At 32.7% G+C, this 16,265-nt stretch overlaps 1 protein-coding gene across 1 annotated transcript; it reads right to left on the bottom strand.

Annotated features, from left to right (window-relative positions):
• Nucleotides 1–707: 707 nt before the first annotated feature.
• LOC113762676 (60S ribosomal protein L6-like) lies at nucleotides 708–3,000 on the bottom strand. The gene is made up of 4 exons (XM_027306236.1): nucleotides 2,688–3,000; nucleotides 2,466–2,572; nucleotides 1,165–1,346; nucleotides 708–1,052 (listed from the first exon to the last, which is right to left on the bottom strand). The coding sequence occupies exons 1-4, from the start codon at nucleotides 2,948–2,950 to the stop codon at nucleotides 897–899; spliced, it is 708 nt and encodes a 235-aa protein (XP_027162037.1). The 5' UTR covers nucleotides 2,951–3,000; the 3' UTR covers nucleotides 708–896.
• Between the last annotated feature and the right edge of the window lie 13,265 nt (nucleotides 3,001–16,265).

Here is a 16,265-nt window from a genome sequence, read left to right as displayed (position 1 = left end):
CATTACGAGTATGATGATGGTAGTTACAACTCAAGGCTCTAAAATTTGTTTGGATTTATCTTACCTGGAAGGCAACTCTGAGTGGGAATTTCTCAGATGTCGAATTGGACATGTCCTATAGTACCTGTGTTTCAATTAGGTTATTTTTTGGAACTTGGATAGGGTATCTGTAACATAGCAAATTCTGTAACTCGATTCGTTTGCGAGTATCTAGACTAATTGAAACGAGGTTTGTTGAAAAAATGTTGGATTATAGTATTTTTTTTTTTTTTAGGGAATATGTAAATTACACTTTACTTTTTGTTAGTTGCGTTCTTACCATTTGTTTTATTGAAGTCTAATAAATGAAAACTATATGATAAAAATGGCAGCAAGAGTGTGATAAATAAAAAGTGAAATGCAATTAATAATAATAATAATAATGCCACTTTATCTGGGCTTTGTTGTCGAAATTTGGACTTCGGACTATGCTTAAAGCATTACACTTCGAATCGCGCGCCATAGCGAAGTTCCTGACCCGAAGGACATCAAACGTCTCTTCTTAGGTTTATATAATAGTGGATCGAGCTTGTTTTCTATTCAGTGCCCTCTTCTGTTTTCTTTCAGTGCTAGGGGAGAAAATCACAAAAAGTCGAGAATGGATTTGGGTTTCCTTGCATTTAAATTCCCAGATATTTTACACTTCCCATCTATTTTGCACTCATGTCTACAACATTACAAAGGAAAGGAGTAATTGACCATTTTAAATTCCAAGTTGTAGCTACAAAACCATTACTAATGCAAAATTTGTTTACCACCGAAAAGAAGTACAACCGAAAAACTACAGCTCAAAGGGATCAAAATCAAAAAAATAAAAACAACAAAATCAGTAATAATAATCTGGCACATCAATTCCTCTAAAAGACTAGGTCATGAGGTTTCATGCCTGCCGAGAGAGAAAACCTTGCAGCCAAGTAGGCCTTCAACTCTTCAACTCCTTCAATGGCTTTTATCAACTGTGTGTCCACAGCTTTCTGGTCATCCTTCTTAACCTGCGGGAGCACATTCTTCGCCTGAAGTGCAAACACACGATATAAAAACAGTAAGGGATTGGTATATCAATAAAATCAGATGCAGAAGTGGAAGAGGCTAAATGTAACAGTAATTGCAAGTTTATGAGAAGACCTCTTTTTCAGCCTCAAAGAACTCGCCCTCTCCTTTCTTCTTCTTCTTCTCGACTTGCTTGGCAAAGTACTTATCATCAAACTTGTCCACACTTACACCAGATATGTCAACCTTAGTTGAAGTGCCAATGACATATGCCTGATTGACCCTCCTCAATGGAACACCATTAATCTTGTACGGTCCTATAGAAGTAATGCAACAAATTAGTAAATGATCAGTTAACAAAAGGGAAGGAGAATCCAATAGCTGCTTCAGCTTTGATTAAGCAAAATTGAACAATGAAACCATGCAACATAGCAAACAAATTTTGCTATTGTACAAAGTGTGCTCATAAAGTTATTTGGTTGCTAGAAATCTATCAAACTAAGTGAAGATTAATGTAGTCAAGACCACCAATAAACAGATAAAGTTCAAATGCAGTAGCAACCCAGTGGATTCCTATTAGCAACTGAGCCGAAAGCTGTAATTTCAACACTAAGACAACTTGATAAATACAATATAAAACAACTTTCCCAATAAATTCTATCAAAAGCAAACCAAACTTTAAAAATGAAAATTTATCTTTGGGTTAATTCCACTTTGTCCCCCCAAACTTTGGACGATTATCCACTTAAGTCCCTAAACTTCAAAATGGGACACTTAAGTCCCTAACTTATAAATACCTCCAACTTAAGTCCCTAAACTTATAAAATGGGACACTAAATCCCTAAACCCTTATAAAATGGGACACTTCGACTACCAACGGCATTCATGATTTGTTAACAATTTTCCTTAAGTGAGAGGTATTTATAAGTTTAGGGACTTAAGTGTCTCATTTTGAAATTTAGGGACTTAAGTGGGTAATCGTCCAAAGTTTGGGGGGACAAAGTGGAATTAACCCTTTATCTTTTAATGTTACACATCAAAATCACCACAGTAGAGGAATAGCACTATCTTCTCTAATCCTTATGTTTTGTCAAAATTCAAAATACAATCAATAACTGAAACTCATGAATCACCAATTTCCCTCCAAGTGACTGTAACAAGCAAATCCCCCTTTTCCAAGATCAGTTAATTGCTGTGTGTTTCAGCCCACAAGCCACTCGTCTACCCTATTTCACAAACAAACAGATAAAAAGTAATATACATTCGATAGCTCTCCATTTCAATCTTGACTTACCTTTGCAAACTGAATCAGAAATAAATGAACTACCCTATTTACTAAATTTCCGACCAATTTTCACTCCCACATAAAAAAAAAAATAGACATAATTTATAGCCAATAAACAGAAAATGGATTCCGTCAATAGAAGAAAACTCACCAGTAACAAGAAGCAATCCAGAAGAAAGCTGCTTCAAGAACACAACTCTTTTGCCCTTAAACCTCCCAGCCAAAATTATCAACACGGTCCCAGGTGTAATACTTGCCCTAAACCATTAGTTCCAAAAAAACCAAAATAAATAAATAAATATATCAATCGAAACTTCCTCAAATTAACCAAAATCATCTCAATCATTCAAAAAAAAAAATTCACCTATCTTACCTGAGCTTCGTGGGCTTGGGCTTGCGCTTGTTGGCTAGCGGCTTTTTCACGTCATCGGCGGGGTAAAACTTCACCGGCTTCACGGCTGCTGGCGCAGGCTCCTCCGGCTTCTTCTCATGGCTGGGAAAAGTGCCGCCATTTTTGGCCTTAATAGCCCAAAGCCCTCTCTTGTGGTACATCTTGGAGCGTGAGAACTTGCCCACTCCCCTGGTCAAATCGGGGTTTCTGCTCACCTTCGCCGTCTTCTGCTTCGCCGGCGCCATTGTTACTGTGTGAGTGTGTGAAAATGAGAGAAACCCCAACGAAAGGCGAGATCTTTTCAGTGAAGGGGCAACTGTATAAGAACCCTAGTCATTTTTGAAAGAGTAAGTGTGGGAATTTTGAAGTTTGGGCTGAAATGGGTTTCTACGTATTGGGCTTCCTTTTCTTAATCTTTGGGCCTTAGCTGTGTTGGGTTGCTGATTGTTCATCCCAAAAAGTAACAAAAAGAATTTTAAGGTCACTCCTTCACGCGGTTTGCTATGAATAAATTGAACCGTACTAACTTTCGTGAAGGAAAATTCTATACTAAATAACATACAACGTAATTGATAAAAACAAATTAATAGAAAATTCATCTCCTTAATTTTAAAAATTTTCATATTTATGTCTATCACTTAATAGTTAATAATATCGTGATTTACAGTCACAATTTTTAGGTGGACTTTTTTATGAACATATTATTCATTAGTGAATTGGTTGGCTCAGATCATAAGGATGGTTGGCCTTCTCTAAAATTTATAGGAATTAACTTGTAAGTTGCTTGAAAATTCGTTGGTAACATGCCACCTAACATTACATTAGGAGTTAATTTAGTTAATAAAGACGGTTCACTTTACATGAATGAATTTAATCTATTTATTAGTACAAAGTTTAGCATGCCAAGCAACAATGATATTGGGCTGTCATTGGAATTAATGGTTTTGAATTAAAAAAAAATCATGCATATGAGACTATCATATGGAAGTGTCAAGGTAGAATTCATGAGAATTATTCAAGAAAAAGATAGAAGTTAATCTGCATTAGCTCTATAGGCAGGCATCTTATAAGCATACACTAGTAAGTTGCTAGAAAATGTCCTAGAAACCTGCCATGATCAGATTAGGGTAAACATCTCTTGGTATTATTATTCCTATGTATTTGCCAGTTACTGCTATAATTTATAGAAATATAATATCCCTTTCGTTTTATTGCTAATAAATAGTTTTACTTAAGAGGTTAAATATCAATTAGGAATACAAAGGTGAAATTAAAAACTAAAGCTATGATAGCTTTTTCCCATTAGGGTTTCGTTCTCTCTGTGAATTGACTCCTTGCTCATGCAAGTTTTTCCTCTCCACGGTGAGAGTTATTTAGTCTTTTAGATTTAGTCTTTGGATAATGATTCTCTCTCACTCCTTTTGTCCCCGTTTTCTTCTAGTTTTTCTATTGGGTCTTTTCTTGTATTAGTATTCATTGTTTTCTATTAGTGTGTTTTCTGAGTCTTAACATCAGTCTTTTCTTTTCGACATTGTGTGGTGCTTGTTTCTTTGTTTTTTTTAGTTCTTTTTCTTAAGTTCCTTGGTCTCTTAGTCTTTTCATACTCAGTTTATGGAAATTACTAATGGCGGAAGAGTTGCAGCAGTTGTGGGAGAATTTGAAAATTACCGATGAGGAAAATGAAATTACTGATGTTAATGATATGATTAACGAGGAAATTGTTCAAACAGGAGCACTTTTTCTTCTTGAAAAAATATTATCTCAGAAGCATGTTAATGTTTAGACAATGATTTCAACTCTCATTAAGGCTTGGGATATTCCAAGAAGAGTTAAAGGTATAGCCATTGGAGATAATTTGTCATTATTTCAATTTACAATTGAACGGGATAAAAGGCATGTTTTGGAGGGTATGCTATGGACTTTTGATCATAGTTTAGTGTTACTTGCTGAATATGATGGAGATGTTAATCCATTTAAGATTCAACTCAAGTGGTAATGTTTCTGGGTTTAGGCATACAACATTCCTTTCAGTAGGATGAGTGTGGAGACTGCTCAATTGATTGATAACAAAATCTGTAATTTTATTAGATGGGATTCTAGTGATGTGGATGTTTCTTGGGGTAGATATTCAAGAATTTGAATGGAAATTGATGCTACTAAGCCTCTTCATAGAAAAATAAGAATTCATTTTCGAGAGGAAGTGAGATTTTCTTCAAGTATGAGAATATGCCAATTTTTTGTTACTATTGTGGTAGGTTAGGACACGGTGAGCGAAATTACGTTTTTAAAGAAAATGACAGTATTTTTCATCAGCATGATCAGCAATACAGTCATTCGCTGAGAGCAGGAAGTGATAATGTTACTGCAAAGTCATTTCTCATAATGGAAGACAGGCGATCACCGAAAAAGGTAGTTGGACCGAGAGTGGGGCATGCACGTTCTCAAGGACTACATAAGGATGACGTAGACAGGTAGTTTTTCCGGGGCATATCTTATCCTGTTCAATTTTCGAATAAAAAGAAGGATATCCTTCTACAACAAAAGGATAAAGATTTGAGGAGGGATGAGCGCTTTTATTCAAATTCAAATTGTGGAAGTAGGAATCAGAATAAGGGTGAGGATGGCTCAGATCATGAGTTAGGCTGAGGAGAGGATATAGGGGGTTGGTTGAGATCAAAGACAAAACGAGAGAAACTGGCTTACCAATTGATCTTGGCCTAGTAAAAGAAATGATATGGGCTTAAGAGTGGTGGGGTAGAGTGCTCTTCTTCTTTAGGAGGTAATGTTCGAAATGGATTACATCTTCATAAGAGAAATAAGGACTTGGTTAATTTAATAGAAACTACAGATTGTGTTTTTTCTTTTGTTCTGGAAAAGTAAAAAATGAAAGATTTAATTGATGATATTTTTCTGCTTGATGTGCAAGTGAAACAGCATGGATGATGTACTACAAACAGAAAAGATACCCAGGGCTTTTAAGAATCAGCCTCTAAGCTGGTATTGCAACAGAAAGGTGAAAAGAAAAGGTGGCATCTGTTGTCCTAGGATAAGTTCTCTGAGAAAGCTTGGAAATCAGTGTTAGATTCTAAGAGGAGCAGAATTGAAGAATATAGCGATGACAGTAGGGCTACTGTGGACATGCCATTGGTAAAAAGAAGTCATGGAGAATCTGATCAATATGTTCCATCCACTTTTCAGAACACATCAGCGAAGGCTGTTACCAACCCCCTCGGAATCAAGGAGTTGCTTTAGTTGGAACTACTGGGGGTTGGGGAACTCCCAGACAATTCGTGAGCTCCGCTGCTTTGTGAGGAGCTATAAACCTAATTTATTTTTTCTTTCAAAGACAAAATGTAACGTCACTATTGTTGAGTATTTGAAGGAACAATTAAGTCTTTATGGTTTGGCAATAGCAGCAAATGAGAGGTCTGGAGGTATTGCGCTATAATGAAATAAAGATGTTTTTATGTCTATTGCTAGTTTTTCAAGATGTTGGATTGATGCAATTGTCTCATTTTCGGACAATCAGAGGTGATGGAGATTTATTGGTTTTATAAGAAACCTGATATATCTTACAGACGACTCACCTAGGAACAATTTAAGAGCTCAAACTGTAAGGTGAATTTACTAGGATTATGTGTTGAAGATTTTAATAAAATGTTATTTGCACATGAATTTGCTACAAAACAGCAATACTTTCCGTGGTAGATTTCTTTGTTTATGGAAGCATTGGAGCATTATTGTTTACATGATCTGGGGTACAAAGGTTATAAGCATACTTGGTGTAATAGATGGAATAATCCAAACATAGTTAGGGGCCATCTTATTAGGACATGTGCTTCTGTGGATTGGATGGTGGTTTTCTTTGCATCATCAGTTGAACACTTATTTCCTAACAAGTCTGATCATGTTTTGATTCTGGTTAAAATTAAAGATAAACAAAACTGGCCTTTCTAGAAGACGAAACGATTGTTTCATTTTGAAGCAATGTGGATGAAATCGAGAGACTGTGCCGAAGTTATTAAATAGACATAGGATTGTGTCTCTCGAGTTGATGCTCATGAGAACTTGTTAGATAAGATTCAAAACTGTAGATTAGGATTAATTAAGTGGAGCAAAATTGAGTTTGCAAAATATCAACAAAGAAGCAGATTCTTTAAGATAAAAAATCCAAAGCTTGATGCAAGATACCCTTGCGAATCAAGTAAAGGGGAAATTGGAAGACTAGAATTGGAGTTAGATTAGTTGTTAGATAAAGAGGAGATCATGTGGAGTCAGCATAGCAAAGAGCATTGTCTTAGGAAGGAAGGGAGATTGTAATACAAAATATTTTCACTCTAAAGCGTGCCAGACATAAAAAGAATGAGATTTTAGGTTTAAAAGATGATACAGGACATCAGTGTATAGATCAGGAAGAGATTGAAAGAATTATTATGGATCATTTGGAGAGATTATTTTTCTCCGCTCATCCTTCAGAGGAGGATATTCAACTGGTGTTAGAGAGAGTTCAATGCAAGGTTACTAATGAGACGGACAAGAAGCTTACTAAATCATATACTTAGACTGAGATTGTTAAGGATTTGAGTCAAATGCTTCCTTATAAATCTCCCGGGTCAGATGGTTTTAATCCTGTTTTTTATCAAAAGTTTTTGTATGTAGTGGGTCAGCTGTGTCAAAATATGTTTTGTCGTTTTAAAATCATGGTCACTTCAATAAGAGTCTTAATTATACTCATATAGTCTTAATTTCTGAGTGTCAATCTGTGTCTGATATTTCTCAATTCCATCCAATTACTTTATGTAACGTGACTTATAAGTTGGCGTCTAAAGTTCTTACTAGCTAATAGATTAAATGTTCTTCATTCTATCATTTCAAAATATCAGTCCGCTTTTATCCCGGGTTGTTTAATCACTGATAATGTTCTTGTTGCTTATGAGATGAATCGTTATCTTAGAACAAAATCCTTAGGATGAGAAGGTCTTATGTCTGTCAAACTCGATATGAGCAAGGCATATGACTAGATTGAATGGACTTTCTTGATAAAAAAAAAACTACTTATTGCTTTAGGATTTCATTCAAGTTTTATAGAATTAATCGATATTTGTATTTCTACTGTTTCATTTTCTTTCCCTTTGAATGGCTTGAAGTTTGGTAATTTAGTACCTAAGAGGGGTTTGAGACAAGGGGGTCCCTTGTTCCATACTTCATTTTGATATGTGCATAGTTTTTCTCCATCTTGTTGCAGGATGCGACATGATATGGAAGGCTGTCAAGTTTTAAGGTTGCCAATGAAGCTCCAGCTATATCTCATCTACTGAAAAGGAGGCAAAATGTTTATGGGATATCCTAGCAATTTATGGTTGTCTATCAAGTTAATAAGTCAATCTGGAGAAATCGACAATAGTATTTAGCAAAAGTACAAGTATAGAGGAGAATAAGAGACTTTCTCAAATCTTGGAAATTTCGGAAGTGGAGACTTATTCAAAGTACTTGGGATTCCAGTGGTAGTTAGTTAGTCGAAGGCCGAGGTTTTCAACTGCTTAAAAGAACGAGTGTGGCAACGGATCCAGAGCTGAACGGAACAACATTTATCAGTAGTAAGAAAAGAAAACTTACTTATGGCAGTTGTTCAAGCCATACCTGCCTATGCCATGTCGTGTTTTTTAATGTTGAATAACATGTTAAATGAATTGCAATCTATGATGAGTAGATATTGGTGGGGGTTCAGGTAATAAAAATGGGATTCATTAGTTGGTTTGGAAAAAAGTTTGTAAACCCAAAATGGAGGGTGGGTTGCGTTTTTCGTAATTTCAAGGCATTTAATTTGGCTATGCTTGCTAAACAAGCTTGGCAAATTTTAGTAAGAGAGAATTCACTATTACATTAAAATTTATAAAGCAAAATGTTTTCCTTATGAATCTTTTTTTAAGGCTAAGTTAGGTTCAAGGCCTTTTTTCACTTGGAGGGATGTAAGATGTTGGGTTTGGGTTGTCGAAAAAGTGCGGTAAATGAGGATTCGATTCATATTTGGAAGGATCCCTAGTTATCGCAGCCTGCTTCATTCATGGCGGTGTTTCATTACCAGCAGCTTTGCTTGAAAATGCAATTGTTAGTTCTCTTATTCAACAGAATCAGAAGGCTTGGGACACAGAGTTGATTGAGTCTATCATTTTGCTGTGGGAAGCTGAGTTAATTTGTAAATATTCAATTATGCTGATTTGCAAGGCAAGGCAAATGGATTTGGCATTATAACAAAAAAGGATACTTTACAGTAAGGAGTGCTTGTCATGCTGCAATGCACTCAAACAGTATTAATACAGGAGAGATAGATGGCTATAGTTTTGAGAAAGTGCAAAGGAAGCTGTTTAGGATTATTTGGCAAATTACTTTACCAAATAAGATCAAACATTTCCTTTGGAGGTGTTGTATGGATATTCTTCCCAAGGCTAGTAATCTTGAATCTCAAAGAGTAGATGGCTATTTGCGATAATGCTACACTGCCAATCGTTACCACAACTTGTGAATATTTTATATTAAACTACTGGTACAACCATTTAATAGTGGTCCCCACATCCAAGATTGGTATTTTTAGCGACAATTGCACTACTGTTCATTCAGGTTTCCAATATTTAAAGTAACATCAGGTGGTAATATGGTAACTTTGGTAATAAAATTAGTAAGTTATAAGTGTGATATGAAATTTACTCTTTAAATACCGAACGTTACTACTTCTCTAACGAAACTTACTACTTTATAATTAGTAAGTTTAATTCAAATAATAGTAAGTTTTTGTTGAAAAATGGTAAGTTTTACAAATAAAATGGTAAATTAGTGAATTTTGTCCAAACTTACTGCTTTATTTCACAAACTTACCATTTTACTTAAGTTACAACAATTATAATTAGTAAGTTTAATTCAAATAATGGTAAGTTTTTGTTGAAAAATGGTAAATTTTACAAATAAAATAGTAAATTAGTGAATTGTCCAAATTTACTACTTTATATCACAAACTTATCATTTTACTTAAGAAAGTTACAACAATTATAATTAGTAAGTTTAATTAATTGATATAATGGTAAGTTTTACAAATAAAATAGTAAATTTGATGAATGATTAAAGTTACTAGTTTAGTGAACAAACTTGCCATTTTAGTTAAAAAAAACTTACATAGAATTTATAATCATTATTTTAATGGAATCAGAAAAGACGCTAAAGGACCAAAATTGTTGCTAAAGGTGGGTAACTTAGACAACTACTGGTAATTGCCATTATTTTAGTATTTCGTGAGGTGACTTGTCGTCACTGCTGCACAATCCTTTATTTATTGCCTAAGGTGAGGTGATATATGTATTGTGACCAAAATGATTAAGTAACAAGAGTTTGAAAGTTTTAGAGGGTCTGCTTCCAAGGATATATGTAGATAATGCTACAGTGCCGATCATTACCATAACTTGTGAATATTTCACATTAAAATACTGGTACAGCCGATTACTAGTTGTCTTCACATCCAAGATTGGTATATTTAACGACAATTGCACTACTGTTCATTTAGGTTTTCAATATTCAATGTAGGTGGTAATATGGTGACTTTGGTAATGAAATTGGTAACTTATAAGTGTGTTATGAAATTTATTCTTTAAATACCAAACATTACTACTTCTCCAATGAAACTTACTACTTTATAATTAGTAAGTTTAATGCAAATAATAGTAAGTTTTGTTGAAAAATGGTAAGTTTTACAAATAAAATGGTAAATAGGTGAATTGTTCAAACTTACTACTTTATTTCACAAACTTACCATTTTACTTAAGAAAGTTACAACAATTATAATTAGCAAGTTTAATTGAAATAATGGTAAGTTTTTTTAAAAAAATGGTAAGTTTTACAAAAAAAATGGTAAATTGGTGAATTATCCAAACTTACTACTTTATTTCACAAACTTACCATTTTACTTAAGAAAGTTACAACAATTATAATTAGTAAGTTTAATTCAAATTATGGTAAGTTTTTTTGTTGAAAAATGGTAAGTTTTACAAATAAAATGGTAAATTGGTAAGTTTTACAAATTTACTACTTCATTGCACAAACTTACCAATATATTTGTGAAACTTACTTAAAGCTAGGTTAGTAAATTCTTTACAATTATAGTAAGTTTTAGAAGATAAATAGAAAGTTTGTGCATTAAAAAGGTAACTTATATGGATGACTAAAACTTACTTCTTTATTGTTCAAACTCACGATTTTACTTGAAAAACTTACATACGACTAGATTAGTAAGTTTAATGAGGTCAGTAGTAAGTTTTGTTAGATAAATGGTAAATTTGGCTAATAAAATGGTAATTTTTGAAATTTACTTTTTTATTGCACAAACTTACTATTTTACTTGCAATTACATATAACTAAACTAGTAAGTTTAATCAAAATAATAGTTAGTTTTGTTAGATAAATAGTAAGTTTTACTAATAAAAATGTAATTTTGAAATTTGCTACTTTTTGGACAAACTTACTAAATATACCTCAAAAACTTACCTATTGCTAAAGTGAGTTAGTTTGACAAAAAAAATAGTAAAATAGTAAAATTCATTACATAAATGGTAAGATTTAATATTAAAAAAGTAAATTTGTTAAGTACTTAAAACTTACTATTTTACAAGACAATCTTATCGATTTAGCTGGAAAAGTTACATGTACTTTTGGATGCATTATTTAATTCACAAAAAAATGGACGCAAAATGCTATAAACTATCACAAAAGGAAAGAAAATCGGATGTTCAGGTCAACTACTATTATTTTATATTAAGTCACCTAACGATATCGGTACCACAGTACTATCCAGCTATTTGACCTGTCCCTTTTGCTTAGCAGAGCGAGAAGATCTCTTGCATACTCTATTCTTATGTCTCTATGTAGTGCAAGTTTGAGCTCTAAGCCATATGGAAGGAGTCATACAATCTCTCAGGCTTCCAAGTGGCGGCTAATTGGCTAAAGAAGGACTTTTTTTTCTCCTTGAAGGAGGATCAACTCTTGACATTTAAAGGTTCTCTCTTGGGGTATTTGGGGTTGTAGAAATGGAAAGATGCATGATGGTAGTTGTAAATGCCCTTTGCAACTTGTGATTTGGGGGGTCTAACTATTTGAATTGGATAAAAAGTCTGTATGCAAATGAGTCTATAGCAAATACCACCAATGAGTTTGTGAGAAGACTTCGTGGAAGGTACCTTGTCCTGACTCTTTTAAGGTGAACTTTGATGGGGTGATTTTTTGTGGTTTGAAGGCACTTGGAGTTGGAGTCATCATTGTGAGGGATCATGAAAGTAAATTTGTAGCAAGATTATCCAAAAGGTTTCAAGGCCTTCCTTCTCTTGACGTGGTCGAATTGAAGGCAGCAATTGAACCTGTGTTCTTATGTGATCAACTAATTTTGAACAACTGTATCATTGAATCAATATTATCAGGATGCTAAATGCAATAGGGGGAATTTGTCACACCTTGGGGCTCTATTGGATGATTTTTATTACAAGTCTCTAGGTAGGATTATTGATATTGTTTGGGTTAGGAGAACTTGTAACAAGCCAGCTTATATATTGGCAAAGCAAGCTAAGTTCTTCGAGGAACCAAAACTGTGGACTTCCACTCCTGTTAGCACTTGTATTAGAGGATATGGTTCATGAATTCAAAAAAATATTTTTTACTTGAAAAGAAATCTTGGAAAAGCAAAGTGTTGGTAATTTAAGTATATAGCTTTCCACAAAATTAACATAGAGCAACCAAAAATTAGAAAAGAACTACTGAGGTAGAAATAGGTTGGTAGAAAGAAAAATCGAAGGAGTAAAATAGAAGACTTAGGATTAGAAGATCAATTGTTTTGATTGAATTCTCAGCATCAACTTGAATTTTTTGCGGAATGGTTGTTCAAAGTGATTCGTAACGTAGGAAAAAGTACTCTTATCTTATTTGAATAATGTAGTATAAATAATTATATTACCTTGTTTGAATAACATAACAATGACAAAGATTTAAGTAGATTTTAGTGGCAATCAAATCTTCTAATTGGATTTCTAAGTTTTTGCCATTTTTAATTAATTTTCCCGTATGTTAAATATGGTAGGTTGGTTGACAATAGTAAAATGACTGAAAAAATATTTTGTTTCTTAGACAACTACTCGACTACTCCTAATTGGTAGGTAATTTTTTTATTACAAATTGATAGGACGAAGGGTTTGTTAGAATTCGCAAAATAACATCATTAGCATCTGTTCAGTCAAAAAGATTCAATGCAGTTTTTGAAATCTCCAAAGGCTTAACTCTAGTTTTATTGAAAGTGCAAAAATTTATTTGCTCTTGTATGTCTCCAAGTCCCAAATGTGCAATGTAAAAATGCAAATATTTTCAATTTCAATTGTATAATGGAAATTGGATGATATCATATTCACTTAACTACATTTTTCAGAACTTGAGTTGGCATCCCATATTCATTGGTATGAGGAATGAGAAATTTTCTACTGGCCAAGTATCACAAACTAAAGTTGAAATTTAAAAATCAAAAGTTGAATTTTTCTAGTGGCCAAGTATTATCCTCCTGAGTTTTGGGAGAACTCAATTAATTCCAATAATTCACCAACATAGACAAATTAGAAATATTTGACTAATATTCCTTATGGAAATGGCAAAATCCAATTCTGGTGGATTTTTCATAGTCATTGTTCCACAATCCTCCTGGTTGCATGTGTTTTGAATGTCGATGCAGCTAATACTTGTACTACTGCTTGGCCCCTACAGCACTTCTTTAAAATCACTTCTCAAAATTTGCCATTTCATCTTTAATTGTAGCCCACATCAACAAAGATGCCTTGAAGAAACTCAATGCCCAACTACTTGAACAAACAGCTAAATTTTGACTTCTTTTTCTCTGTCTTGGGTATATATGATCTAGTCCAAGCTTGTGCCTCAAACAATGTTCAACTGAGACCAAATCTAGTCTTTTCCCATGGGAAGGAGTACTCTCTCTAGTTTTTAATTTCTCTTATTTGAATAAATTCTCTCATATGATTTTTGAGTGAGAGATTCTTCTCTATTAGGATCTTGTAGTGAGAGTTTCTTTTCTTGTAGATTGTTCTAGTGAGAGTTTTTCTCTCTTAAATTGTTCTAATGAGAGTTTTATTTTCTCCTTGATTTTTTCTTGTAAGAATTTTTTAGTTTTATTTTTTTGTGAAATTTGAGATTTCATTGATCTAAGATCTAGTTTCTTAGATCTACAATTTCTTCATTATTGACAGGTGTAAATTTTCTCTTTGGAACCAATTTTAATCATATGTGACTATTAGAAGATATGCATGGATATATTAGATTATAACGATTCAATCGAATCAAAAATATGTGGGAGCATCAATGTTATATTTATTTATATTTATTTCTTAGATTTTTTATATCGATTGATTTCAAATCTATATGTATTCATGTAATATTTGTTTAATGTATTTTCTCCTACTAGTACACATTTATTGAATGAAATGATCCTTTTATAAAAAAATTATTAATTTCTCCATACTTTTCTTATTTTAATAACTTTGATGGCTGTACAACGGTTACATCAATTCCTTTGCCTTTTGGACAATGGTGACCACTGTAGCTTCAATACTCTAGACAAAACACCTGGTGACAAGAATTGCAAATAAAGTGCAAAAAATAGAGATGCCAACAATTTGGTCAGCACAATGCTTTCCTAAATTCGGAAACTCTAGCATTCCCATTCCTGGTTTGGTCGGCACAATGTTTCTTCTTAAATGAAGAAACAAATGCATTCTACTAATGTCGAAAACTAACGTAAAGGTGACAAATAGATAGTGGTGGGCCAGATGAGCCAAGCAAGCAAACTTTTTAACCGGTAGAGATAGGGGTATGTTACCGGCAAAATAATTCGTTGTGGGACCTCTTGGAATTAATAATATCTTCAGTAAGACCTTCTGTTGGCGCCAAATAAATGCAATGGCGCGAAAAGTAAGACCTTCTGACGATTAAGATCTTTCCAAATTGCCCGCGTGCTAATGGTCAGGAGGGAGATTTGTTATCAAAACTCAGGCATTATCTGATAGCTTTTGAATGCCTAAAAGGCGTGCTCTGCCATTTTGGCAAATGGCGTGCTTTAACTTTTGTCATAATTACACGCTTTTAAGTTATTACGATTAATTGATGTATATGAGATCATATTAGTAACTTTAATCAACTATGTTCGACTTAGTTGACCATGAACAATCATATAAGTAGTCCTAATTAACAGTTGTATAAATAGGCCTAAGTAGTTATAGTCGTTGGAATTCACCATCTGATTAATTGCTATTATGAGTTATTATCATCTTAGTCCAACAACAAATTGAGAGAATTCATAACGAGATGATCCAAATCTACCGTCATCTTATGAGCTAGCACCAAGGAATCGACAATTAGATTAGACCCTTAATTAGTTTTAACCGTCGGAGTTGACTATCCAATTTAATTGTTATAATGAGTTGTTATCATCTTAATCCAACAACGAATTGGGGAATTCATAACAAGATGATCCATATCTACGACCATCTACTTATGAGTTAGCACCAAGGAATCTACAATCAAATTAGACACTTAATTAGTTACAATCATCAGAATCGACTATCTGATTAATCGGTATAATAAGCTATTATCATCATAGTCTTACAACGCATTGGAAAATTCATAACAAAATGATCTATATCTACTACTGTTTACTTATGAGCTAGCACCAAATAATAGACTATCAAATTAAACACATAATTAGGTGGTGTTTGGTAAGAGGGTTTTGGAATAGAGAATTGGAATAAGTCTCATAATTATTGTTTGGATTACTACTATCGAAATTGAGATTTTGGAATCATATCTAAAAATTTGGAGTTCCTCAATTCTCTAGTAACTTGGAGGGTTTTGGATAAAATCCAAGTCTGATTCCCATTTAGAAACGGGACTCGTCCCACCACTCGTTAAAAAAATTAATATATAATTAATATTAATATTTATAATTATTATATAAACATATATAATATATATTATAAATATATATTATAACTATTAAATTAAATATAATTATATTTATATAATGTATATTATAAATTTATTAATATTATATAATAATATGTTTATATTATTTATAAATATTTATTATATGTGCATATAATTATAATATATATGTGTATATAATAATATATTATATATTTATATTTATTATAAATATAATAATACATAACAATAATTATATTTTATATAATATACATTATAAATATATAATGTATTAGTATAATTAATATTTATATATATAATTATAATTATATATTTATAGTATAATATTTGTATAATTATATATAATATTTAATTTAATTAGTTACAAACTTATAATAATGATATTATTAGTTATATGTATTATATTGTATATTAGTATTGTAATTTAATTGATATTATCAACAATACTAATAATTATACATGTTTACTAATAGAAATTATTAATTAGTTATACTAAATTTACTAATACATTTATACTAATACATTTAATTAGTG

Source organism: Coffea eugenioides, chromosome 1, assembly GCF_003713205.1.
Source record: "Coffea eugenioides isolate CCC68of chromosome 1, Ceug_1.0, whole genome shotgun sequence".
NCBI lineage: Eukaryota > Viridiplantae > Streptophyta > Magnoliopsida > Gentianales > Rubiaceae > Coffea > Coffea eugenioides.
Note: the sequence above shows the minus strand (reverse complement) of the source record. Positions and strands in the feature narration are given on the sequence as shown.